Below are 27,836 nucleotides of genomic sequence, written 5' to 3'. Positions count from 1 at the left end.
TGCACTTTAATTTAGTGTTGTTTTGATATGTCATCTTAGTGACATCATGCACAAAAGTGCACTCATAGCTTGTTTTAAAATGTCTCTGACAATCTTGCACTTTGTTTGGAAATGACATGAATGTTTGTGCCACTCCTTAATAACTGTTTAATAAATACACTTTTGCTAAATTGACTTAGTTGTGATTTCCCTCTCTGCATGAAAGTTTAAAAGTAGCATATATTAATGCAGTATGAAGAAGAATGTTTTAATGTAGACACATAGAATCATCATACTGCTGTGATTATATGCATCAAGTGTTCATTCAAGGCTAAGGCAAAATATGGAGATATATATTGTGTATCGTGACATGGCCTAAAAATATCGAGATATTAATTAAAGGCCATATCGCCCAGCCCAAATTCCATCCATCCATTTCCTACCGCTTGTCCCTTTTAGGGGTGGCAGGGGGGTGCTAGAGCCTATAATCGATGCAAAATGTTGCCAAAGGAACCACCATTACATGTTATGTAGACCAGGGTTCCCCAACCTTTTTTCCACCAGGGACCGGTTTAATGTATGCATTATTTTCACGGACCGGCTTTCTAGGTGTGGCATACCTTCGGCTACAATCTGGCACATTAACATTGTATATGTCCATTAATGTGCATTGTCCCATGTACGATAACAAATGAGTTGTAATATACATCTATTAACAAGCGTATTGGTGTTTAGTGGGACAGGCGAAAGTTAAGTTGGAGAAAATGCGGTAGTTCATAAATTAATTAATGTTTCTGTGCGGCCCGGTAGCAGTTGCGTCACGGACCGGTGGTTGGGGACCACTGATGTAGACCACAAGGATGTGTTTTAAATGTAAGGGGGGGAAATCATTATATAACCCCTATAATAATAGCCTACAGCAGCACACGTAGAGTCATTTATTTACACATGATCAGTTATCAGGTTTTTAAAACCAAAGCTTGAGTTTACAGGTCTGGTCTCACACCAAAGCCGGGCCCTTTAGGAGGTTCTGTCAGGGAAGTCAGTCCACCTGCAGGCTCGCAGGAGAAACGGCCACCTCTATATAGACAAAAAGAAGAAGATGAGACTCGATACAAAATTTGACCGGCTAACAATTATGTGTATTTATGATTGTACCTGGGCCCTGGTGGTGGGACTCTGCCGGCTTTAAGATCATCAATAATCTGCTCCATATCTTTTGGAGTGAGGTCCTCCTGAAAACCAAAACAACAACAAAGCATGACAGTTAATGTAAAAAAACAAAACAACTTTGGTGGCTCGCCGACTACTTCCTGTTATAAAAGGTGGAAGACTCTACTTGCTAATTCTGGGAGTGAACTGTTCCATTCATGGTACTGTGACTATAATCCACAAAATGGATTGCGCTGCCCACAGTTGTGTGGAAATTACTGCTATTACACATAATCTCCCACTCTGGGTTAATAAATCCATAATAATTATAATATAATAACTAATCGTCTTGTAGTGTATTGTGGCACATTCATTCATTAGTGGCAGAGCATAGCAGCTGCTGACCAATGTAAAGTTCAGCTTTACAGATGCCATGTGGTAAAATTGTCTCCTGCGACGCATGTAAAGCTCATTACAGCCGCCTGTTAATTTTTTCTTAAGGGGAAAATGTCAATTAATTGGGGCACAGTATCTGATGAAGGTAGCTTTGGAGTAAACACAGCATCTTAGATCACATCCACATGAATAGGGCTGGATAAAATAATACATTTGGTCAATAATGGATATATCTTTCGATATCTTTTGAGTGTAATATGGATCCACTTGGCATAATACTGATTACTCCCCCCTGGTAGTCTTGTGTGTGGGGCGGCAGCAACAGTATTACACTATGCCAGTGGTTCTCAACCTTTTTTCAGTGATGTACCCCCTGTGAACATTTTTTTGATTCAAGTACCCCCTAATCAGAGCAAAGCATTTTTGGTTGAAAAAAAAGAGATAAAGAAGTAAAATACAGCACTATGTCATCAGTTTCTGATTTATTAAATTGTATAACAGTGCAAAATATTGCTCATTTGCAGTGGTCTTTCTTGAACTTTTTGGAAAAAAAGATATAAAAATAACTAAAAACTTGTGGAAAAAAAGTGATTCAATTATAAATAAATATTTCTACATATAGAAGTAATCATCAACTTAAAGTGCCCTCTTTGGGGATTGTAATAGATTGTAGTATTCATGAACTTAATTCTAAACATTTATTTTGATGAAGTATTATTCAATAAATATATAAAGGATTTTTGAATTGTTGCTATTTTTAGAATATTTAAAAAAAATCTCACGTACCCCTTGGCATACTTTCAATTACCCCCAGGGGTACACGTACCCCCATTTGAGAACCACTGCACTATGCTAACGTTAGCTTCCAACAACTTAGACTTAGACTTCCTTTTTATTGTCATTCAAATTTGAACTTTACAGTACAGATAAGAACGAAATTTCGTTACATAAGCTCATGGTAGTGCAGGATAAAAAAGCAATAAGGTGCATATATAAATAAATAAATATATATAAATAATATATATATATAAAATAAATAGATATATGTAAATAAATAGATTACTGTACAGATAAATATATTGCACTTTTTCACATGCGTCCACGTTTATGGATGGATGTTATATTGTCTTTTGTATTCCAGCGAGTTAATCCATTTTGGGGGGAGTTGAGGGGATAATTTAATTATGATGCGTTCAAGAGTCTTACGGCCCGAGGGAAGAAGCTGTTACAGAACCTGGAGGTAACAAGCCGTCCTTTGCAAAACAAAAGAAAGTGAGGGACTCACCAGCATTACCACGCAATTTTGAAGATTCAGCCATTCTAACTTTTGTTGGCAAAAAAATTAGGCCCCGTTCTTACCACTTCAAGCAGCTCCTTCAGGTGCTCAAAACAGGCATGTGATTTGAACTTAATGAAGAAGACCGAAAATAAGCCGGGGGTCTGGGGGCCGCTGGTCCCCAGCCAGGTGGGAGGACAATGGGGGCAACCTTACTAGTGTTCACTTCACAGCCACAGATGGTTTATCTAGTTCAGGGGTGCTCACACTTTTTCTGCAGGCGAGCTACTTTTCAATTGATCAATTCGTGGGGATCTACCTCATTCATATATATCATTTATATTTACTTATTTATGAAATATATGTTTTTGTTAACAAGTTAAAGGTGTTTAAAGATAATGCAAGAATGTTTAACACATATAGTTAATATTGTTAACAAGTTAAAGGTGTTTAAAGATAATACAAGCATGTTTAACACATATAGATTATTTTCTTTCATGAAGACAAGAATAAAAGTTGGTGTATTACCTGATTCTGATGACTTGCATTGATAGGAATCAGATAGTGGTGCTGATAACGTCCGCATTTTCGAATGGAGGAGAAAAAAAGTCCTCCTTTCTGTCCAATACCACATGAAAGTGGCTGGTTTTTGGCATCTTATTTGTCCAGCTTCCGTACTCCTTTGTATACACTTTACAAGAAATACATTGTCGGCAAACTCCGTAGCTTGCTAGCTTGTGCACGCCAGCTTTCTGAGACTCTTATTTTGTTAGCGCAACTGTGCAACTGTGCAGTCGGTCTTTGGAGTTTTGACGACAGGTACGGCGCCAGAGTCTGTTGAAATAAAGTGTTTCTCGCCTTCCAGTCGGTAATTTTAATGAGCTGGCAGCAGCCAGCGTCATCTCAGCAGACCCTCGGGTGCCGTGAATGTCAATCAAGTGACGAAAGTGACGTCATAGTGAAGATTTATGATCGCTCATATTTAGGACTATTTTTTTAATGCGGCTGGTGATCGACTGACACACCCTCCGAGATCGACCGGTAGCTCGCGATCGACGTAATGAGCACCCCTGATCTAGTTACTTACATTATTTACACATTACTTTGGTTCAATCACATATTACTTTGGCATTTTTGCTTTGATGGCTCTGACATGAGCCTTCTTGGCAAATTTCTGAGCAGCTTGCATTTTCCTTTTTGTTTCTGCTTTAGTGGATTGTGCCTTAGATTTTATAGTCTGTCTCTTCGACTCCCTCTCCACTTCTAACTGCTCCAAATGCAAAAATCATAAAGAGTACAAACAATGTTTATTCTGTTAGCTAACTTATTTTATCTGAATAGCCATTTGTGATTTATAGCATGAAATAACATATATTGCAGTCATGTTGTTTATGTTTAAAAATTATTCAACTACCGTATTTTTCGGAGTATAAGTCGCTCCGGAGTATAAATCGCACCGGCCGAAAATGCATAATAAAGAAGGAAAAAATATATACTGTATACCGGTATATGTCGCACTGGAGTATAAGTCGCATTTTTTTGGGAAATTTATTTGATAAAAGCCAACACCAAGAATAGACATTTGAAAGGCAATTTAAAATAAATAAAGAATAGTGTACAACAGGCTGAATAAGTGTACGTTATATGAGGCATAAATAACCAACTGAGAACGTGCCTGGTATGTTAACGTAACATATTATGGTAAGAGTCATTCAAATAACTATAACATATAGAACATGCTATACGTTTACCAAACAATCTGTCACTCCTAATCGCTAAATCCCATGAAATCTTATACGTCTAGTCTCTTACGTGAATGAGATAAATAATATTATTTGATATTTTACGGTAATGTGTTAATAATTTCACACATAAGTCGCTCCTGAGTATAAGTCGCACCCCCGGCCAAACTATGAAAAAAACTGCGACTTAAGTCCGAAAAATACGGTATTCAATGTCAAAATATAAACAGTAGAAATAATGAACAATGTCAGCTACTGTCTTGTTCTAAAACAGCAATGAAAATGAAATGTAGCATTTAGACAGGCTATACTGTAGCCAAAGTCATCACATCTGCCACAATCGTGTGTTCTTAAATGTGTGTATTCCATGTCGAGTGCAGTTTTGATTTGGGCTTACGTGGTAAACAACTCAAATTAATGTGTTGGGCGTTGTTTTATCTAGACATTTGTTCAAAAGTGGCCAAGTAAACGCATTGTGGGTTTCCCGGACGTTGTCTACATCGCTAAAAGAAAAATCTAAGGAAGAGAATCCCTCTGCCATCTTCCACTAGTTTTGTTTAATATATAACTCGCCCGCTTGAATATTCCTTCTTCTCCGACTCTTTCGTCGTCATTTGGGATGTGCTCATCTGTTCTGATTTCCCTTCCTGGTTCGATGACCAGGAATGGTTTGCCCTAATCCTAACCAATCGTGACTCACTGTAGTAAACCAACCAACCAATCATGGATTTTCTTATATGTAAACGAACCAATCATCATTGTTATTTCCCGTACATTTTGCCCTCTGCCCGTGGAGTTGCTTTGCTAAATATCTTAAATTTTTAGGTTAATCATTATTAATGGAAAACCGTAGTTTTTACCACTGGATTATCAAAAAGACGAATTTCCGACTATAGACGGAAAAATCACATGCCTGTCAAAATGAGCAGCACTATGATATGATTATGCAACCTGAACTGTTATTTTTATTGATTATATTTGTAACTCAGGGTCTCATAAGATGACTGCTGATGTGGTGTGAACTCACTATAAAAAAAGGATGGCAGCCGTAACTCAGGAAACGATAGATACTTCTGTTTACAAATATCCCCAAACGCAGTACTGTTGCCAAATGTGCCAGAAACACCAGGCATACAGTTCTGGTTTTCACAATAAAATACCTCTGCATTAAACCTGTTTGACTGCGCAGACAAATAAAAAATCCCAGAAAAGGTTATTATTTTACAGTGGAAGAAACAATACCTCAATGCAATTTGCAGTGATGCAATGTTGCAACGCAAGTACACTTTCACTTTCTTTCATAATTGCACTTTTGAGACTTTTTGAGAAAGTTTAACAGATTTAACAAAACACAAGACTTTAGACGTTTTCCACATTGAAGTGCAGAATTAGATATTTTTTTAATGGCCCCCATTCGAGGGGAGTTATGAATAAAGTCACTTTCTGAGACTGCCATTGGCAATTTGTCCAATCAGCAGCAATAGATAACTTGGTCACTAATTACAACAGCTGTTTTAGTGATATGTTAGATGTACAATGACGTGTACCATAATATTTACAATTAGCACACACTTCCAGGACAACAAACATCATTTTTTTTTAAATCATATGTGCATGAATGCATGTCTACCGCTGTACAAAAAACACCTATAAATCAATAACTTGCTTACTAAAATAAGGTTTGAAATCATGATAATTTTAAACATTTCTATTAAAACAAACCTAAAAGCTCAGTTTTACCCATTTTCAGGCAAATGCTGAAGTTTTCCAAAAGCAAATTTTTTTAAAGGTGACCTATTTTGCCAAAACCAACTTCTCTTACCTTACAGTACCTGCTTTTGTGTATTTGAGATCCACATAAAATCAGAAAATTTGAAATCAAACTGTGGAAGTATTGCATAGATATTTATAAGACATTTTTGCCTTCCTTCATACTTCCTCCAGACGAACCGTTTTGATATTTGCGATGACCTGTGACGTCTGCGGATATCTCCATATATTGGAAACTTACACAAAGATCTTTGCACATTGTATTCTGACGCTTTAGTCAATAAGCTCCTTCTTTTTTCCTGTTCTCTTGTCGTGGGGCAGGCTGGCTTGTACATGTACATGCATGCTTTGCTGTTGCCATTTGTAATACAAAGTAGTGTATATAGTTAAAGTTAAAGTACCAATGATTGTCACACACACACTAGGTGTGGCGAAATTATTCTCTGCATTTGACCCATCACCCTTGATCACCCCCTGGGAGGTGAAGGGAGCAGTGGGCAGCAGAATAATTTTATAATGGGAATAATTTTTGGTGATTTAACCCCCAATTCCAACCCTTGATGCTGAGTGCCAAGCAGGGAGGTAATGGGTTCCATATTTATAGTCTTTGGTATGACTCGGTCGGGGTTTGAACTCACAACCTACCGATCTCAGGGCGGACACTAACCACTAGGCCACTGAGTAGGTCGAACTTATATCTGTCAGTAGACTCCATATGGAAGCGCTAAAAAGTACAACATGGCTGGCAGGGAGAAGAGGCAGTCGAAGCGAAAGCATGTAAATAAAACCGCCCACAAAATGACGATCAGAAAACGGCTTAAAAAACGGTGTGCAAAATTTTGCCCAAAGAACCACCATTACATGTTATATAGACCACAAAGAAGTGTTTTAAATGTAGGTTAAAACATCGTAATATGACCTCTTTAAGGGGAAAAATCAATTTTATCCACATTTGTGTACATTCAGGGATGACAAAGTGATTATTTAAGGAATCAAACTCACATAGTAGTTGTCATTGATCTGCACCATTGGGGCGTTCACACAGGCACCGAGGCATTCCACTTCTATTAGTGTGAACATCTTGTCTGGAGTGGTCTCTCCAACCTTGATACCTGCGTGGAAAAACACGAAGCAAATGAAAGCGCCGAAATAGATCGATTCACATTTGAATTGTGATTCTTATTTATGAATCTGAACCGATTTAAATTTTTCAATCAATTTTTAAAAATTATTATTACCGTATTTTTCGGATTATAAATCGCTCCGGAGTATAAATCGCACCGGCCGAAAATGCATAATAAAGAAGGAAAAAAACATATACCGTATTTTCCGCACTATAAGGCGCACCTAAAAACCACAATTTTTCTCAAAAGCTGACAGTGCGCCTAATAACCCGGTGCGCTTTATTACGATTCATTTTCATAAAGTTTCGGTCTCGCAACTTCGGTAAACAGCCGCCATCTTTTTTCCCGGTAGAACAGGAAGCGCTTCTTCTTCTACGCAAGCAACCGCCAAGGAAAGCACCCGCCCCCATAGAACAGGAAGCGCTTCACCCGCCCCCATAGAACAGGAAGCGCTTCACCCGCCCCCGGAAGAAGAAGAAAAAACGCGCGGATATCACCGTACGTTTCATTTCCTGTTTACATCTGTAAAGACCACAAAATGGCTCCTACTAAACGATCCGGGTCATAAAAAGACGCAATCTCTCCATCCGCACACGGATTACTACCGTATTTCACAGCAACTGAACCGCACTGTGGAACGGGAGCACGTACGGTGAATATTCGCTCCACAGGGAATGAGAAGTCATCCTTCACTGTGGTTCTAGCTTGCCATGCTAACTTCCACTCATGGTGATATTCAAAAGGAAGACCTTGCCAAAAGAGACCTTTCCAGCCGGCGTCATCATAAAAGCTAACTCGAAGGGATGGATGGATGAAGAAAAGATGAGCGAGTGGTTAAGGGAAGTTTACGCGAAGCGGCCGGCCATGGACGGCCATGTTGATATATGACTCTATGCGCGCCCACATCACAGATGGTGTCAAAAAACAAGTGAAGCACACAAATACAACACTCGCCGTCATTCCGGGTGGATTAACCAAAGAACTCCAACCGCTGGATATTGGTGTCAACAGGGCATTCAAATCACGACTGCGAACTGCGTGGGAAAAATGGATGACCGAAGGCGAACACACCTTCACTAAGACGGGCAGACAACGCCGGACAACATACGCCAACATCTGCCAGTGGATTGTAAATGCCTGGGCAGATATTTCTGTCACAACTGTGGTCCGAGCTTTCCGGAAGGCAGGATTCACAGAACTGCTGCACAACAACAGCGACACTGAATCCGATGATTTCGAAGAGACGGAGCCCGCCATTTTGGAAGCCACGCTAGCGCAACTTTTCAATTCGGACACCGAAGACGAAGAATTCGAAGGATTTACCGGTACGAATGAAGAATAACTTCAGAAAGTGAGCGCTATGTTTATTTTGTGTGTTGTGTGTTGTGACATTAACGTTCGAGCAACATTACCGGTATGTTGCTATTGCTCTACACCATTTTGAATTTTACTATGTTTGTGATTGCACATTTGTACATTTTGGGACAGAGTTGTTAGAACGCTGGTTTTCAATATATTATTAAAGTTTGACTGAACTATCTGACTGTTTTTTTGACATTCACTTTAGCGCAGCGTTTTTTTGACATTCACTTTAGCGCAGCGTAGGCGCGGCTTTTAGTCCGGGGCGGCTTATTGGTGGACAAAATTATGAAATATGTAATTCATAGAAGGTGCGGCTAATAATCCGGTGCGCCTTATAGTGCGGAAAATACGGTATAAGTCACACTAGAGCAGTGGTTCTTAACCTTGGTTCGATGGAACCCTAGGGGTTCGGTGAGTCGGGCTCAGGGGTTCGGCGGAGGTCAAGACACACCCGACTCATGGTGTAAATAAAAACTTCTCCCTATCGGCGTATTACGGATACGGCAACAGCAGAAGTCAGACTGATTTGCAGGTGTGTAATTTGTTGTGAGTTTATGCACTGTGTTGGTTTTGTTCTTTGAACAAGGTGATGTTCATGCACGGTTCATTTTGTGCACCAGTAATAAAACATGGTAACACTTTAGTATGGGGAACATATTCACCATTAATTAGTTGCTTATTAACATGCAAATTAGTAACATATTGGCTCTTAACTAGTCATTATTAAGTACTTATTAATGCCTTGTTCTGCATGGCCTTATTATAACCCTAACCCTCTAACCCTGGCCCTAACCCTAACCTTAACCAAATAACGCTAAATTAAGTCTTTGTTACTTAGAATATGTTCCCCATACTAAAGTGTTACCAAAAACATATAACTTTGTCTTGAATTTGGAAAAAAAAAACATCATTATATTTTTCAATAAAGAAGGGTTCGGTGAATGCGCATATGAAACTGGTGGGGTTCGGTACCTCCAACAAGGTTAAGAACCACTGCACTAGAGTATAAGTCGCATTTTTGGGGGAAATGTATTTGATAAAAGCCAACACCAAGAATAGACATTTGAAAGGCAATTTAAAATAAATAAAGAATAGTGAACAACAGGCTGAATAAGTGTACGTTATATGAGGTGCGATGAGGTGGCGACTTGTCCAGGGTGTACCCCGCCTTCCGCCCGATTGTAGCTGAGATAGGCTCCAGCGCCCCCCGCGACCCCAAAAGGGAATAAGCGGTAGAAAATGGATGAATGGATGGATATATGAGGCATAAATAACCAACTGAGAACGTGCCTGGTATGTTAACGTAACATATTATGGTAAGAGTCATTCAAATAACTATAACATATAGAACATGCTATACGTTTACCAAACAATCTGTCACTCCTAATCGCTAAATCCCATGAAATCTTCTTCCTCGGTGTCACGTCTAAACAACTCTGTCAACTCCAAAGGTAAACAATGCTTCCTCTTCTATCGGTACGTCTAGTCTCTTACGTGAATGAGATAAATAATATTATTGGATATTTTACAGTAATGTGTTAATAATTTCACACATAAATCGCTCCAGACTATAAATCGCACCCCTGGCCAAACTATGAAAAAAATTGCGACTTATAATCCGAAAAATACGGAAAGGCATTTCTACATTTATTCAGTGCAAGTATACATCAGCAGCCAAAAGAAGGGCTTTTGTAACCTGTTTTGAAAAGGTTTTATTATCATTTATATGCTAAATAATATTGCGAGAATCGGTTTGAATCGAGAATCGTCCCTCTAAGAATCTTAATCAAAATGAATTGTGACTTGTTAAATTCACATCCCTAATATAAATATTAAAGTCTTGTTAACTGTTTGACCTGCACTCATAGCTGAATGTCTGGATTTATTATCTTCGGTATACACAATAAAGGTTTTTTACCCTCTCTGTTTCCATCTCTTCATTGGTGACGGGACATAAACCATAATAAACCTGCCTGCTTACTACGCTTACTTACCAAGTTTGTTTTGGATGGTCTCCAGGATGCTGTCTGAGTTGCACAGCATGCACGGCGTGGTCGTGCAGATCTGAATGAAGTATTTTCCCACAGGCTGGCGCAGGAACATGGTGTAGAACGTCGCTACCTCGTACACCCTCATCGGCGGGATTTCCAACACTTCGGCCACCTGGATGAAAAACAAAAAGGCACGTTCAAGCAAAGCAGGCTGTGATCCTAAATACAGACTGTCGAGGCAGACAAAATCGCTCTGTGCCTTGTTCATGACGGAGATGGGAAGCCATCCATGTTGTCTCTGGGCTAAATCCAACACGGGGATGGTGGCTGCTTGCTTGTGGCCATCGGGGTACATTGAAATAATGGCTTCAATTCTCTGTGGACACAAAGTATGTTTTGACATGAATTGACATTGGTTATGCCATTTGACAACAAAAGAACACAGTTTTGATGAATTAGCTTTTTTATTATGTGTCAGAATTGCATAAGGTGACTAATGCTAAAACTGGTTTCAAAGTTGAACTAAACTCCCATTGAATGCTCAAATGACTAACAAACAATCAGATGATTATACGCAAAGTCATGGCTTTGAGTCAGCCCATTGTGACGGGAAGTGGTACCTTTTTGTTCTCCTCTGTGAACTCGAATGGCGTTTCAAGGTTGTTGTCTGCCGTATCTCTGTGCTGAAACAAAGATCACGAATGAGGTGACATCTTGTAGGTTTACTGATCTAACATGAGGAAACGCTGGAGACTTTTGTTCTGGTTAATGCTGAGAAGCTTGGTAGGGTTTTGCTACTAAGAAACCCTTCACATGTTTTTTAGATTCAGTTCCAACCTAATTTTTTAGAATATGGATATTTGAGAGAGGACATTTGTACAGCAGTGGCCTGCTAAAAGGAGCAATTTATATGCTGACATTTTTAATAATTATAGACCAGCATCAAACTTAAGTAAAATTTTAGAAGAAAATGTTTTTAAACAACTATATATTTTTATTTTTATTTCTGTGTGTCCATACCAAAGACTATAAAAATAGGACCTATTAACTCCCTGCTTGGCACTCAGCATCAAGGGTTGGAATTGGGGGTTAAATCACCAAAAATGATTCCCGGGCGCGGCCACCGCTACTGCTCCCCTCACCTTCCAGGGGGTGATCAAGGGTGATGAGTCAAATGCAGAGAATAATTTCGCCACACCTAGTGTGTGTGTGACAATCATTGGTACTTTAACTTTAACTTTATATGTATATTCCATCCATCCATTTTCTACCACTTATTTCCTTCGGGGTTGCGGGGGTCCCTGGAGCCTATCTCAGCTACAATCGGGCGGAAGGCGGGGTACATCCTGGACAAGTCGCCACCTCATCACATATATCATTTTAATATTTTTTTCAAAGTAATATTTGAGAGACATTTCAGTCTGGATTTTGGGTGAACTACAGTACAAAGACGATCTCAGCTTGGGCGCTGATGATCAAAAACGTTCAGTCTTGGTGATACTGGAGCTTAGTGCTGCCTCTGATACAGCAGACTCCAACACCTGGTGGGCTTCTTTGGTACTGTTTACAAGTGGTTCACTTCCTATCTCTCACACAGAAATGTATTGGGAAATATGGATACAAGCTCCTCAAAAATGCTGGTGCGGGGTCAAGGATTTATTTTAGGCCCAATTTATTTTAATATTTACAAGATTCCTCTTGACACTGTCATCAGGTGACATAGAATGAGTTATGCTGATGACACACATGTACATTTCCATGCCTCCTGATGACCAATTGATACTCTTTTTTTTAATAGGCATTGTTTTTAATTCTGTAAATCACTATATGTTGCATTTCTTTTATGTAAAAAAAGTGCTTTATAAATAGTTTGATTTGATAAATAAAGCCTACAAGCAGGTGGGCCCATAAGAGCAAAACAGTACTTTGGCATATTATACTAAGTTAAACAAACACCTTTTACTAACGCTATCAAGTATCATGGCATAATTGGCATTAGAATAGAACCAAGGTGTCACTCAAACATTTCCAAAATGCATGTTTGTTTTTTTTATTGAGAGACAATGAATCTCTAGGATGTTGCCATTACATCACAGCACTGTAGCTCTCATAACAAATGAAACAGCTCTTGGACAACTATTAGCTTAGGGTATTTTCTTACAGATAACATAGCAACATTTAGCACTGAAGTCTTGTTGGTTACATGTCGGCCTTCTTCAGTCAACAACGCCTCTGCTGTTCGCAGAGAAGAGGTGTACGCCATATTGTTCCCCATTTCACATTGAATAGTTTACTTAATAAGGGGTGTTTATTTCGTTATACAATTAATCAGAGCTGAAAATAAGGTGAATCCCAAAAGTATTCACAGCGTTTTACATTTTTTCCCCCACATTTTGTTATGTTAAAGCCTTATTCCGAAATGGAATAATCTATTTTTGTCCTCACAAATTCTACACACAATACCCAACAATGACAAAATCATTAGAATTGTTTAGGCAAATTTATTAAAAATAAAAAAATTAACAAATCTCATGTATTTAAGCATTCACGGCATTTGACATGAAGCTAAAAAGTGAGCTCAACCTGTGGTAAATTCAGTTAGTTATACATGATTTGGAAAGGCACACCTGCCATATATATATATATATATATATATATATATATATATATATATATATATATATATATATATATATATATATCGTATTTTTCGGAGTATAAGTCGCTCCGGCCGAAAAAGAAGGAAAAAAACATATATATGTTGCACTGGAGTATAAGTTGCATTTTTGGGGGGAAATTTATTTGATAAAAGCCAACACCAAGAATAGACATTTGAAAGGCAATTTAAAATAAATAAAGAATAGTGAACAACAGGCTGAATAAGTGTACGTTATATGAGGCATAAATAACCAACTGAGAACGTGCCTGGTATGTTAACGTAACATATTATGGTAAGAGTCATTCAAATAGGGCTTCACGGTGGCAGAGGGGTTAGTGCATCTGCCTCACAATACGAAGGTCCTGAGTAGTCTTGGGTTCAATCCCGGGCTCGGGATCTTTCTGTGTGGAGTTTGCATGTTCTCCCCGTGACTGCGTGGGTTCCCTCCGGGTACTCCGGCTTCCTCCCACCTCCAAAGACATGCACCTGGGGATAAGTTGATTGGCAACACTAAATTGGCCCTAGTGTGTGGATGTGAGTGTGAATGTTGTCTGTCTATCTGTGTTGGCCCTGCGATGAGGTGGCGACTTATCAAGGGTGTACCCCGCCTTCCGCCCGATTGTAGCTGAGATAGGCTCCAGCGCCCCCCGCGACCCCAAAGGGAATAAGCGGTAGAAAATGGATGGATGGATGGAGTCATTCAAATAACTATAACATATAGAACATGCTATACGTTTACCAAACAATCTGTCACTCCTAATCGCTAAATCCCATGAAATCTTATACGTCTAGTCTCTTACGTGAATGAGCTAAATAATATTATTTGATATTTTACGGTAATGTGTTAATAATTTCACACATAAGTCGCTCCCCTGGCCAAACTATGAAAAAAACTGCGACTTATAGTCCGAAGAATACGATTATATATATATATATATATATATATATATATATATATATATATATATATATATATATATATATAAATAAAGGAACCAACGGAGTCCCTGAAATCCACATTGTGAACTACTGTGATATTTTGAAAGGTAAGAGGAAATATCAGAAATGTTGACAATTGGTCAAAATTCCTATTACAATTTTCATTTCTAATTTCGGTTGATTAAGACTAGCATTAGGAGGCCACAGTGCAGGTAATGCCACTGAAGGTGAGGACATCAGTCTTAAAGTATAAATCGACATTAAACAGGCCAAAATGCTGTTAAAAAAGGTCGCAACTTTTTTCGAATGCATCATGACACTAAAGTCTCACTCTTGTTCGCAAGCAAGGTAGAAGCTTTTACCGCAGCATTTACCGAGGCTGTGTCCGCATCCTCCCTCCAAATGTCTCCACTTTAAATGCTCGCGTATCACTGATGCACTGCCATTAAAACAACGTCGGCTTTGCAAAATGAGCAAAGTATTCATGTTTTTAACAAAAATGAGAGGAAATATCCTCATACTTTCCACGTTACCACTGGCGATGTTTTTGCGTGTGACCCACTTCCGGCCAGAAAAACACGAGTGGCGACGTCACAACTGTTGTCGACGACAAATTTTATTGTCGACATTTGTGTCCACTAATGGTTGCAGCCCTAGTGGTGGCAGCATCATGTTTTACAGCGGAAGGAACTGGGAGACTAGTCAGGATAGAGAGGAAGATGAATGAATCAATTAGGGCTGGGCGATATATCGAATTTACTCGATATATCGCAGATTTCTCCCTGTGCGATATAGAAAATGACTATATCGTGATATTCCAGTATACGTTCTCACGCAGTTGCTTTTAGCTGCGGGCATTACACTACAGGCTGTTCTCACTCTTTCTTGTCTCTCCTTCTCAGAGACATATAACAAGCGCACCTTCACGCTCTCGCGGAGCAGAGAGGTAGCGGAATGGGTAACGTTAGCTGTGGTGCGAGTGGTAATACGAGAGAAAAAAGGTGCAAATCTGGTAACAAATGAAGGAAGAATTAATTCCCAAGAAAAACAGTAGGGTGCATCGTCTGGTGGTGGTTTGGCTTCAAGCGGAAGGATGTTGAACAGACAACCGTAATGTCAGTTATGCGGCAAAAGCGTTGCTACAAAAAGTAACAGCACTGCTAATGTAGCATCATTTGAAAAGTCATCCGCTAGAGAATGAAGAGTGCTTAAAACTCCACATTTCAACATCTCGGCCGGTGCTACACCAACAAAATGCCGAAGCAACCAGCACTGACCCAATTGAGCCTGACTTCTTCCATTTACACATCAACACCGTATGCCAAAAATAGTCAACAACAGAAGGAGATAACGTCCGCAGGAACCTACCACATAGCGAAGGACATACACTATTTGATTTCTTATTATGCAGCCTATTTTTATTGGACAGTTTTTTAAACATCTTGTGTGACATTATTTGTTTTAAACTATTGTAGTGGCGTTCTGTACAAAAAGTGCACTTTAATTTAGTGTTGTTTTGATATGTCATCTTAGTGACATCATGCACAAAAGTGCACTCATAGCTTGTTTTAAAGTGACATGAATGTTTGTGCCACTGCTTAATAACTGTTTAAATAAATACAGTTTTGGTAAACTGACTTTGTTGTGATTTCCCTCTCTGCATGAAAGTTTAAAAGTAGCATATATTAATGCAGTATGAAGAAGAATGTTTTAATGTAGACACATAGAATCATCATACTGCTGTGATTATATGCATCAAGTGTTCATTCAAGGCTAAGGCAAAATATGGAGATATATATCGTGTATTGTGCCATGGCCTAAAAATATCGAGATATCAATAAAAGGCCTTATCGCCCAGCCCTAGAATCAATGTACAGAGACATCCTGGATGAAAACTAACACTTCCCATCCAACCGGATGAAACGGTAAGAGGTGCTGCAAAGAGGAATGGGCTAAACTGCCCAAAGATAGGTGTGCCAAGCCTCTGGCATCATATTTAAAAAGATTTGAGGCTGCAATTGCTGCCAAAAGTGCATCAACGGTATGGGTAACATGGGACGGTATAGCTCGGTTGGTAGAGCGGCCTTGCCAGCAACTTGAGGGTTGCAGGTTCGATCCCCGCTTCCGCCATCCTAGTCACTGCCGTTGTGTCCTTGGGCAAGACACTTTACCCACCTGCTCCCAGTGCCACCCACACTGGTTTAAATGTAACTTAGATATTGGGTTTCACTATGTAAAGCGCTTTGAGTCACTTGAGAAAAAGCGCTATATAAATGTAATTCACTTCACAAGTATTGAGAAAAGGTTGTCAATACTTACAGTATGTACACATGATATATTCGGTTTTTTTCATAAATTACCGAAAATTTCTCCAAATAAATATAAAAACATTTTTTTAACATGGTCATTACGGGGTTTTGTGTAGAGATATCCGATAATATCGGACTGCAGATATTATCGGCCTGTAAATGCTTTAAAATGTAATATCGGAAATTATCGGTATCAAAAAGTAAAATTTATGACTTTTTAAAACGGCGCTGTACGGAGCGGTACACGTACGTAGGGAGAAGTACAGAGCGCCAATAAACCTTAAAGGCACTGCCTTTGCATGCCGGCCCAGTCACATAATCTCTACGGCTTTTCACACACACAAGTGAATGCAAAGCATACTTGGTCAACATCTATACAGGTCACACTGAGGGTGGCCGTATAAACAACATTAACACTGTTACAAATATGCGCCACACTGTGAACCCACACCAAACAAGAATGACAAACACATTTCGGGAGAACATCCGCACCGTAACACAACATAAACACAACAGAACAAATACCCAGAATCCCTTGCAGCACTAACACCCCCCATCCCCCACCTAAACCCCCGCCCCTCTCAACCTCTACATGCTCTCTCACGGAGAGCAGGTCCCAAATTCCAAGCTGCTGTTTTGAGGCATGTTAAATAATGCACTTTGTGACTTCAATAATAAATATGGCAGTGCCATGTTGGCATTTTTTTCCATAACTTGAGTTGAATTATTTTGGAAAACCTTGTTTCATTGTTTAATGCATCACAACAAAATTAGGCATAATAACGTGTAAATTCCACAACAGTATATATCGGTTGATATCGGAATCGGTAATTAAGAGTTGGACAATATCGGAATATCGGCAAAAAAGCCATTATCGGACATCTCTAGTTTTGTGTGTAGAATTTTTAGGACATAAATGAATGTAATCCATTTTGGAATAACACTAACATAACATAATGTGGGAAAAAGTGAAGCGTTGTGAATACTTTCCAGATTCAAGGTTTAACAAATGTGACATAAAAGAAAGTCATTCTTAAGCATTCTGGTGCTACTCTTTAACCATTGTATCTTGATTATATTCAGGTAAAGGTTTGCATAAGTGATGTTTAGCACCCCCCGCGACCCCAAAAGGGACAAGCGGTAGGAAATGGATGGATGGATGTTTCGAGTAAACTCACCACAAAGATGCCACCAGCTCCGGTACGTGCAGCAGACCGATGCAGACCCCTCACCTGCAAGCATAGAATACCCTTTATTAATGTCCACTAAACAAATAAACTCAATAAACACACTTTGTATAAGACTATATCTGTACGCATTTGACGGCTGTAAGTTGTGCGGGCTAGCATGCTAACGTTAGCCTAGCTTAGCTGTTAGCTTAGCGGTCTTGCCCTTGTCAAGTGTCAGTCCATTCTATCACAAACACGCGTTAAATAAACGAAAAGTCGCCACAAATACACCGTGACACATCTCCACCGTACCGTCTGCGACACCACAGATCGAGCAAGTGCGGAGAAAAACATGCCGAGGGTTTGGGCGTTGAATCCCCGGCTAGTCAACAAACGGACGGGACGACCGCAGCAAACATGAGCGCGTCGACACTCGATTAACCACGTCTGACTGACTGATGACGTCACTCAGTCAGGGTCGAGGCAGAGCGAATCAGCGACTGAATCGAGCACAGATTGAAAAAGGCAGCTCAAAAACTGTTAAACAACCATCGGGGTCATTTCCTTTTAAGGATATTATGTAACCTGAAGGATGTGTGCTTCATTAATAACACGGACTTACTTATATGAATATATAAAAATATTAATTACAAAACTATTTATACTGGAATGATGAAAATGTAAATGATAGCTGCTCTTGTCTCATCCATCCATCTTCTTCTGCTTATCCGAGGTCGGGTCGCGGGGGCAGCAGCCTAAGCAAGGAAGCCCAGATTTCCCTCTACCCAGCCACTTTGTCCAGCTCCTCCCGGGGGATTCCGAGGCGTTCCCAGGCCCTTACAGTGAATTGATTAACGTGGACCCCGACTTAAACAAGTTGAAAAACGTATTGGGGTGTTACCATTTAGCAGAGGTGTGGACTCGAGTCACATGACTTGGACTCGAGTCAGACTCGAGTCATGAATTTGATGACTTTAGACTCGACTTGACAAAATGTAAAAAGACTTGCAACTCGACTTAGACTTTAACATCAATGACTTGTGACTTCACTTGGACTTGAGCCTTTTGAATTGACATGACTTGACATGACTTGCTACTTTCCCCAAAACCCAACGATGAAAAAGTTATTCGGGAGCGCTCCGTATTTTTCATTGTGTACTTGTCTATCAGCGTTGCGTGTGTCAGCTGGTGTGGTCTCAGTACAACAGCCAATCAAATTAGATCTACTTTGTTTTCATCACACAGCATTCATCCAATCAAATTGCAGGACAACCAACGAAGAAGACATGTCCAAACCACACGCCAGTGAACAAAAAAATGATACCTAAAATAATTTTGTTTGGGTATAAAAATTACGAGGTGGTCAACACAAAACGGTTTGCAGTATGCAACACATGCGGTTCGAAAATTGCTGATGGAGAGGCAACAACTTCCAACTTCGTCCGGCATTTGAAGTTGCACAAAGAACGGTAAGTTTTGAATGTAAGATAACGTTTATTGGCAGTAATGTGACTTTTATTTGCTGTGTAGTTAAATCAGTGAGGCTGTAAACTCACTGCTAACGTATATAACGTTATTGCAAACACGGGAATCTGTTGCAGTTCACTACCTTATTCATACTTTTTGTTCAGTGATTTTTTAAGCAGGGTTACGTTAGTCAATATATCACACGTAACGTTAGACGGCGGTCAGCAGCACCGCGTATTTTAGCCACCTAAAAAAAGACAAAAATAGTAAAATAAAGGTCAGTTAAAATGTATACTATATTATGAATATGTGTACCGTTTTAGCTAGCTTTCTGACATACTGTTGGTTGTTTACCTCAGTGGTCCCCAACCACCGGGCCGCGGCCCGGTACTGGTCCGTGGATCGATTGGTATCGGGCCGCACAAGAAATATATATATATATATTTTTTTTAATTAAATCAACATAAAAAACACAAGATACACTTACAAGTAGTGCACCAACCCAAAAAAACTCTCCCCCCCTTTTGTTCTGGGCATTGAACATGAAGACTCTTCCTTCACTTCCGAGTGGCCATGAGAGTCTTGGCAGTGCCTGCCTCCAGTGCTCCAGTGGAGCGAGTTTTCAGCCATGGTGGCATCATACTACGCCCCCATCGTGCACAAATGACTGACAGACTCTTGGCTAATTTGGTCTTTTGCAAATGCAATGCAGCGTAGGGCCCTGACATATAAAAAGTACAACTTTTTTGTTATGTTCACGTATATGTCATGTTTTTTCAATGTTAACACTTTTGTACAAATAAGTACATTTGCACTTTATTTTTCAATGTGTTTGTTCTGTAAAGGAATGAGTTAATGTTTAAAATGACTGGTTAATAGTGCTATTATAAAGTGCAATGTCAGCACAATTTTCTTTCCTGCAATTTAAAATGCACTTGTTTTAATAAATAAATACAGCGTTTGAAAAGCATACACAATCTGTGTTAATATATTAGTCTGTGGTTAAAAGGACTTGAAAGGACTCGAAACTCAAAATGCAGGACTTAAAACTTGACTTGAGACTTTCCAGTCTTGACTTTGGACTTGACTCGGGGCTTGCCTGTCTTGACTCGGGACTTGACTCGGACTTGAGGGCAAAGACTTGAGACTTACTTGTGACTTGCAAAGCAATGACTTGGTCCCACCTCTGCCATTTAGTGGTCAATTGTACGGCATATGTACTGTACTGTGCAATCTACTAATAAAAGTTTCAATCAATCAATCAAAGCTGTTAGACTTAGTCTTGTCTCATTTAATGTCCAAGAAAACAAATCGCTGTATTAGATTGGTAAACTATACACATAATAGTGTCTACAAAAAAATCCCTCGGACTTGATTATTGACGTTGAGTCAACATGCAATTGCACATTTACAATAGTATCTTACATAAAGCTCATACCAGCATTCTTCCCTGCTTGGCACTCAGCATCAAGGGTTGGAATTGGGGGTTAAATCACCAAAAATGATTCCCGGGCGCGGCGCCACTGCTGCCCACTGCTCCCCTCACCTCCCAGGGGGTGATCAAGGGGATGGGTCAAATGCAGAGGACAAGTTTCACCACACCTAGTGTGTGTGTGACAATCATTGGTACTTTAACTTAACTTTACACCTACAAACTGTAGCACACAAAAAAAGCACATTTAATTAAAAAAAACATTATTATGGTCTTACCTTTACTTATAAATGAAGTCCATGCGCAGCTCCTTTTGAACAAAAGCATCGATAACTTGTTTATAGAAGTCTTCCTTATCTTTCTTCAGTTTTAAAAGTCTCTCTGTCTCGATGGAGATCTTCCTTTAAGTATAACCTGCTGCTTCGATTGAAAGTCCAGTTTAGAAAACTGTTTTATTCTAGATATGTAATTCTCCATGTTAATAGTCCAGGCAAGAGGAAAAAGTAAACGATCGCTAACTGTTGCTGCTTGTTGTCACTTCTTCTGCAGCCGAGTAGTCGCAGAAATGCTCCCTGGGCAAATGTGAAAATTCAGCGATTTTGAATAACAAATAATCTAAAACTGGTGAAGTTATATGGAAAATAACTTTATAGTATAATCACTGGATACATATAACAATTTAATTATTTTTTTTTCTTTCCATGATGGCACGTGAGGCCCCGCCTCACCTGCCTCCCCTGACTGCACATCACTGTCTTACACACATGTTTATGTGTGCTATGGCTATGAGTTTTTCCCCCCTTGGCCTCAGTCTGGACCTCCTCTGCAGGGGTGCAGGCTTAGACTGAATTATTATTTTTTTCTCCCCCCCCCCGTCCCCAGCGTTTACCTGTTTCTAACCTTTTTTTGTGAGGGGCGCCGGAAGTTGGCAGACCCGTCAGCGATCCTGTTCTGTCTCCCTGTAATGCTCTTGAATGGGATTGTGCTGAAAATGTTATTTAATAAAGTATTTCTGATCCTGATTCTGATTCTGATTAAATGAACAGGTTCCAACCTAAAGAGATGTGTTTCTACGATTGATCAAATGACCATTTGAATCTGGCTGTTAGTGTATGTGTCGACAAGCAAAGTCTACATATGAATGTGTGGCATTCACCCTGCTCCCTGCACACCTCCTCCCCAACGTTAAACAACAAATTAAAAAAAAAAAACCGCTCCACCGGCCAGTTGAAGGCTTGCCAATGAAAAAGTGGGAGTGCAGCACCCTGCGAGCTGATTGGCTGACCCGGCACTATGCAGACTGTCAGGAGCTGAGGATTAGAGGTGGGTCTTTATGCCTGCTGAATTATGCTGCTTGTGTACGGCAGAGGCCTTGCAGTGTTCCTTGCCCTCACAGGGAGAACACAGACAGCTCAGCGGTGACTCCAGATTAACCCATTTTCACCCCGCTGATATTATTGGCTCATCTGCGGATGTCCTTCCGCTATGGTTGTTCCGGAAACTCAGAACAAGATGTACTACCCTCCCAGTGACCTGCAGAGGGATGCTCACGTGCCCAATTTCCACTCCTATCTGGAAGCTTACAGGAAATCCATGGAGGATCCAGAAGGTAGGTCATACTGCATGTCTTTAATAGCGCGAGACTTGCAATGTTTGCACCCCTTGTCTGCGAGCTTGATCTGTGTGCGTTTATCTGGCCAGCGCAGGCTCCCGACACTAACAGTTGCACTATCAATGTCTCTCAGCCTTCTGGAGGGACGTCGCCGACGACTTCTTCTGGAAGAAGCCGGCCACAGGCCCCATGTTGCAGTACAACTTTGATGTGACCAAGGGAAGCATTTTTGTCAAATGCATGGAGGGGGCCAAGAGCAACATGTGCTATAACGTGCTGGACAGACATGTGAAAGAGAAGAACCTTGGTGAAAAGGTGGCTTATTACTGGTAAGCCGCAACCAGCGTCCGGGCTGAATAACGGCCTTGAAGCGACGACCCCGCTCACAGCTATTCCGGCCTATAGTTACAGCTATGTGAACTGTGCTGAGCCCAGAGGACCAAAACAAACTTCAGTGTCAGTGCTTCAATCACTACTGAGGCTCTGACAACTACACCGAGATCAGGGCTTTACAATACAGTAATGGTTCCACAAATATTATCAAAGTCTACTCAATTCTTTATGCCAACTCATAATATCAATTAAATGACACCAATTGCTTCAGTTCCCTTTTTACTTGAAATAGCATTGTAATGTATTTACAATCTTATAAATTATATTTATATACCATACTTTTATTTTTCTATAACTATTCTTAATAAAAACCCAAATAAGAAAATTAACTCAGCTTTTGATGACTAAAAACTAGAGCTCAGCATTTTTAATTGTCATACAAGTGTAAATACTAAACAAAAACTAAATAAATTAAAGCTGCAAGCAGCGGTGGACGGGACCGACTTTGACGGCACATAAAATCCAAACCGGAGCAGTAATTAAAACTCTTTGGTCAACTTTTAATCAGAAGGGTTCAATCTCTCTCCTGTGCTAGTTTGAAGCCGACACGACAAATGCGCTCAGAGGAGATAATGTTTGAAAAAAGGTGACCGGTTTTTACAAAACTTTTGTTTTGAAGGGGGAATTGCAAACTTCTTCTTAATTTTTGCTGGGGGTTGTCAATTTATGAAATGTAGGTCTCAATGGGACCTACATAGAGGTTTTTGTTTCATGTCTCTAAGACACTCCTACTGGAAGTTACAGGCCGTTCTTTCTGAGTTTTCTTCCTAGGAGCAGTTGTGTCTGTGTTTTCTTCCTAGGTGGCGCTAAAGCGCAATTTTGAGTTTTGGGGTTGGATTTTTTATTAGATCGCAATTTTTGCCAGTCCTGATGTGTGTGCTTAGTTTGGTGTGTTTTGAAGCATGTTAAGGGGGTGAAATTACAGCTCAAAGAGGCAAAAGTGACTGTTTTTACTAAAATTTTGTTTTGAAGGGGGAATTTCCAACTTCCTGTTGATTTTTGCTGACGGATGTCAATGTATGAAATCTAGGTCTAAGTCAGACCAACATAGAGGTTTTTGTTTCACGTCTCTATGACATTCATACCGGAAGTTACAAGCAGTTTTGTCTGTGTTTTTTCCTAGGGGGCGCTAGAGCGCAATTTTGAGTTTTTTTTTTGTTTTTGTTTTTTATTAGATCGCAATTTTTGCCAGTCCTGATGTGTGTGTCAAATATGGTGAGTTTTGAAGCATGTTAAGGGGGTCAAATTACAGCACATAGAGGCGGCGGAATAATAATAATAAAACAAACAAAATACAATAGGGTCCTCTGTCCCAAAGGGACATTGCGGTCCCTAATTAAAGCTGCAAGCAGCGATGGACGGGACCGACTTTGAGTGCTCATAAAATCCAAACCGGAGCAGTAATTAAAACTCTTTCATCAACTTTTAATCAGAAGGGTTCAATCTCTCTCCTGTGCTAATTTGAAGCTGACACGACAAACGCACTCAGAGGAGATCATTTTTGAAAAAAGGTGACTGTTTTTACACAACTTTTGTTTTGAAGGGGGAATTGCAAACTTCCTGTTGATTTTTGCTGGGGGTTGTCAGTGTATGAAATATAGGTCTAAGTGAGACCTACATAGAGGTTTTTGTTTCATGTCTCTACGACTTTCCTACTGGGAGTTACAGACAGTTTTGTCTGTGTTTTCTTCCTAGGGGGCGCTAGAGCGCAATTTTGAGTTTTGGGGTTTGATTTTTTGATTATATCGCAATTTTTGCCAGTCCTGATGTGTGTGTCCAATTTGGTGAGTTTTGAAGCATGTTAAGGGGGTCAAATTACAGCTCAAAGAGGCAGCGGTATAATAATAAAACGCTAGAAATACAATAGGGTCCTCTGTCCCAAAGGGACTCGGTCCCTAAAAATTAACTCAGCTTTTGATGACGACAAACTAGAGCTCAGCATTTTTTAATCGTCATACAAGTGTAAATACTAAACAAAAACAAAATAAATTAAAGCTGCAAGCAGCGATGGACGGGACCGACTTTGAGGGCTCATAAAATCCAAACCGGAGCAGTAATTGAAACTCTTTCATCAACTTTTAATCAGAAGGGTTCAATCTCTCTCCTGTGCTAATTTGAAGCTGACACGACAAACACGCTCAGAGGAGATAATGTTTGAAAAAAGGTGACTGTTTTTACACAACTTTTGTTTTGAAGGGGGAATTGCAAACTTCCTGTTGATTTTTGCTGGGGGTTGTCAGTGTATGAAATATAGGTATAAGTGAGACCTACATAAAGGTGTTTGTTTCATGTCTCAACGACATTCCTATTGGGAGTTACAGACAGTTTTGTCTGTGTTTTCTTCCTAGGGGGCGCTAGAGCGCAATTTTGAGTTTTGGGGTTTGGTTTTTTGATTAGATCGCAATTTTTGCCAGTCCTGATGTGTGTGTCCAATTTGGTGAGTTTTAAAGCATGTTAAGGGGGTCAAATTACAGCTCAAAGAGGCGGCGGTATAATAATAAAACGCTAGAAATACAATAGGGTCCTCTGTCCCAAAGGGACTCGGTCCCTAACTAGTCAATGTTTGATGACTCAGAACAGAGGCTGAGCATTTTTAACTGTCATACAAGTGTAAAAACAACAAATTAAAACCAATATACTATAAAACCGCTCAGGGTTGGTTGGCTCAAAGCATTGGTTCTGCATTATCTTCCATAAACATGTAAAAATCACTTCAATAAAACCAAAATAGAATACAACTACTCACCTTCTGGTGACCCAGAACGTATGTAGGTTAAGCAGTTTTAGCGGTCATAGAAAGGTAAAATCAACAAAATAAAAATAAAATAGAATTAAAATACCCACCTTCTGATTACCTTTGAATTGATTAACGTGGACCGATTTAAACAAGTTGAAAAACTTATTTGGGTGTTACCATTTAGTGGTCAATTGTACGGAATATGTACTGTACTGTGCAGTCTACTAATAAAAGTCTCAATCAATCAATCAAACCTAGAACACAGGTGTCAAACTTTGAGGCCCAGGGCCCTGATGGGGCCCGCTTCTTCATTTTATTTGGCCCAGAGAGCCTGGAAATAAAATGTATCAATAAAGTACTGTAACTTTTCTTACTAAATGTATTATTTCTTTCTATTTTGGGAGAAAAAAAATATTTGTACTCCATGTAATCGCAAATTATGTTAACTTAAATATTGTCTAATTATGCAAAAATATACTATCAAACATTCAAACCATTTTTAAAATAGAAATAAATACTAATAATAAGGATTTCCAAGCAAGTTTTCCATCAAATTGTGCAATGTAAAAGTTGCAATAGATTTCATGGTAAAATTGTGAAATTTACTGTGGTTTTTACAGTATTTTTCTCTTAATGAAAAAACTGTACTTTTTTTAACTGTAATAAACTGTGGTGCCGTTTTGGAATTTACAGTAATACACCGGAAAATCTACAGTTGTTGATTTGCGGTAAAAAAACAAAAGGTGCGAAAATTTTACTGTAAAATTGCAGTTTTTTTATTTACAGTAAAAAAACAAATGTACATTTCACAGTAAAATTCCAGCAACTGACAGCAGTACTGTTTTTCCATTTACAGCAATATACACTAAATGTTGAAGTGAAATTATTGCAACTTACCATATTTTTTGTTACATTTAAGTTAAAAAAAAAAATCTACTAATAAAATGCATTAAAAAAATGGTGTAATACTAGTATTCACTGTTAGAAGCGGGCCTCTGGGGCCAAACATAACTACGATGTGGCCCTCAGTGGAAAACGACTTTGACACATCTGACCTAGAACATGGCTAAGCATCATACAAGCATAAAAACAAATACATTAAACCAAAATAGAATAAAACTACCTAAAGTTTTTATGCATCGGATCAATATTTTTAATTGTCATACAAGTGTAAAAACAACAAATTAAAAGCAAAATATTATACAACTAAATGGTCTGTCTTTAAATAGCACTTTATCATACCTGGAATGATACCCAAAACACTTTACATTACGTTCACCCATTCACACGCTACTTGCCTTTAGATAGCTCAGAGTATTGATTCAGCATTAACTGTCATGAAAATGTAAAATCAACTAAATAAAACCAAACTAGAATAAAACTACTCACCTTCTGATGATCCAGAAAATAAGTTAAGCATTTTAACTGTCATACATGTGTAAAAATAACTAAATAAAACCAAAAGAGAATCAATTTAACAATGTTTTAATGCCTCAACAAGTAGGCTGTGCATTCTTAACAGTTATACAAACAACAACAAATTAAAACCAAAACATTATAACACTACTCACCTTTGGATGGCTCAGATTCAGCCTTCCTTCTCAATTGTCATGGAATGTAAACAAACCGGCGAAATGGAATCAAACGACTTACCTTCTATTGAGCCACAACATTGGCTGTGCATTCTTAACTGTCATAAAAGTGTAAAAACAACTAATTAAAACCAAAATATTATAAAACTACTCACCTTTTGATTGCTAGAAGCATTGGTTTAGCATTGTTTATCATAGAAATGTAAAATAATTATATATATATATACTGTATATACATATGCAAACCCCGTTTCCATATGAGTTGGGAAATTGTGTTAGATATAAATATAAACGGAATACAATGATTTGCAAATCCTTTTCAACCCATATTCAGTTGAATGCACTACAAAGACAAGATATTTGATGTTCAAACTCATAATTTTTTTTTATTTTTTTTGCAAATAATAATTAACTTAGAATTTCATGGCTGCAACACGTGCCAAAGTAGTTGGGAAAGGGCATGTTCACCACTGTGTTACATGGCCTTTCCTTTTAACAACACTCAGTAAACGTTTGGGAACTGAGGAGACACATTTTTTAAGCTTCTCAGGTGGAATTCTTTCCCATTCTTGCTTGATGTACAGCTTAAGTTGTTCAACAGTCCGGGGGTCTCCATTGTGGTATTTTAGGCTTCATAATGCGCCACACATTTTCAATGGGAGACAGGTCTGGACTACAGGCAGGCCAGTCTAGTACCCGCACTCTTTTACTATGAAGCCACGTTGATGTAACACG

At 39.2% G+C, this 27,836-nt stretch overlaps 2 protein-coding genes across 2 annotated transcripts in view; one reads left to right on the top strand and one right to left on the bottom strand.

The window, feature by feature from the left end:
• Positions 1-904: 904 nt before the first annotated feature.
• ndufv2 (NADH:ubiquinone oxidoreductase core subunit V2) lies at positions 905-18,340 on the bottom strand. Its single transcript, XM_061978911.2, has 8 exons — positions 18,181-18,340; positions 17,878-17,931; positions 11,413-11,475; positions 11,052-11,168; positions 10,796-10,964; positions 7,318-7,427; positions 1,138-1,214; positions 905-1,059 (listed from the first exon to the last, which is right to left on the bottom strand). The coding sequence occupies exons 1-8, from the start codon at positions 18,220-18,222 to the stop codon at positions 966-968; spliced, it is 726 nt and encodes a 241-aa protein (XP_061834895.1). The 5' UTR covers positions 18,223-18,340; the 3' UTR covers positions 905-965.
• A 3,717-nt stretch (positions 18,341-22,057) lies between these two features.
• Positions 22,058-27,836, top strand: part of acss2l (acyl-CoA synthetase short chain family member 2 like) — a 42,848-nt gene continuing 37,069 nt past the window's right edge. The window contains exons 1-2 of the mRNA XM_061978912.2: positions 22,058-22,376; positions 22,513-22,708. Coding sequence (XP_061834896.1) covers positions 22,253-22,376; positions 22,513-22,708 — 320 coding nt within the window. The 5' untranslated portion in view covers positions 22,058-22,252. The remainder of the gene's footprint in view (positions 22,377-22,512; positions 22,709-27,836) is intronic.

The sequence above is a fragment of the Nerophis lumbriciformis genome, linkage group LG19 (genome assembly GCF_033978685.3).
Source record: "Nerophis lumbriciformis linkage group LG19, RoL_Nlum_v2.1, whole genome shotgun sequence".
NCBI classification, from domain to species: Eukaryota; Metazoa; Chordata; class Actinopteri; order Syngnathiformes; family Syngnathidae; genus Nerophis; species Nerophis lumbriciformis.
Note: the sequence above shows the minus strand (reverse complement) of the source record. Positions and strands in the feature narration are given on the sequence as shown.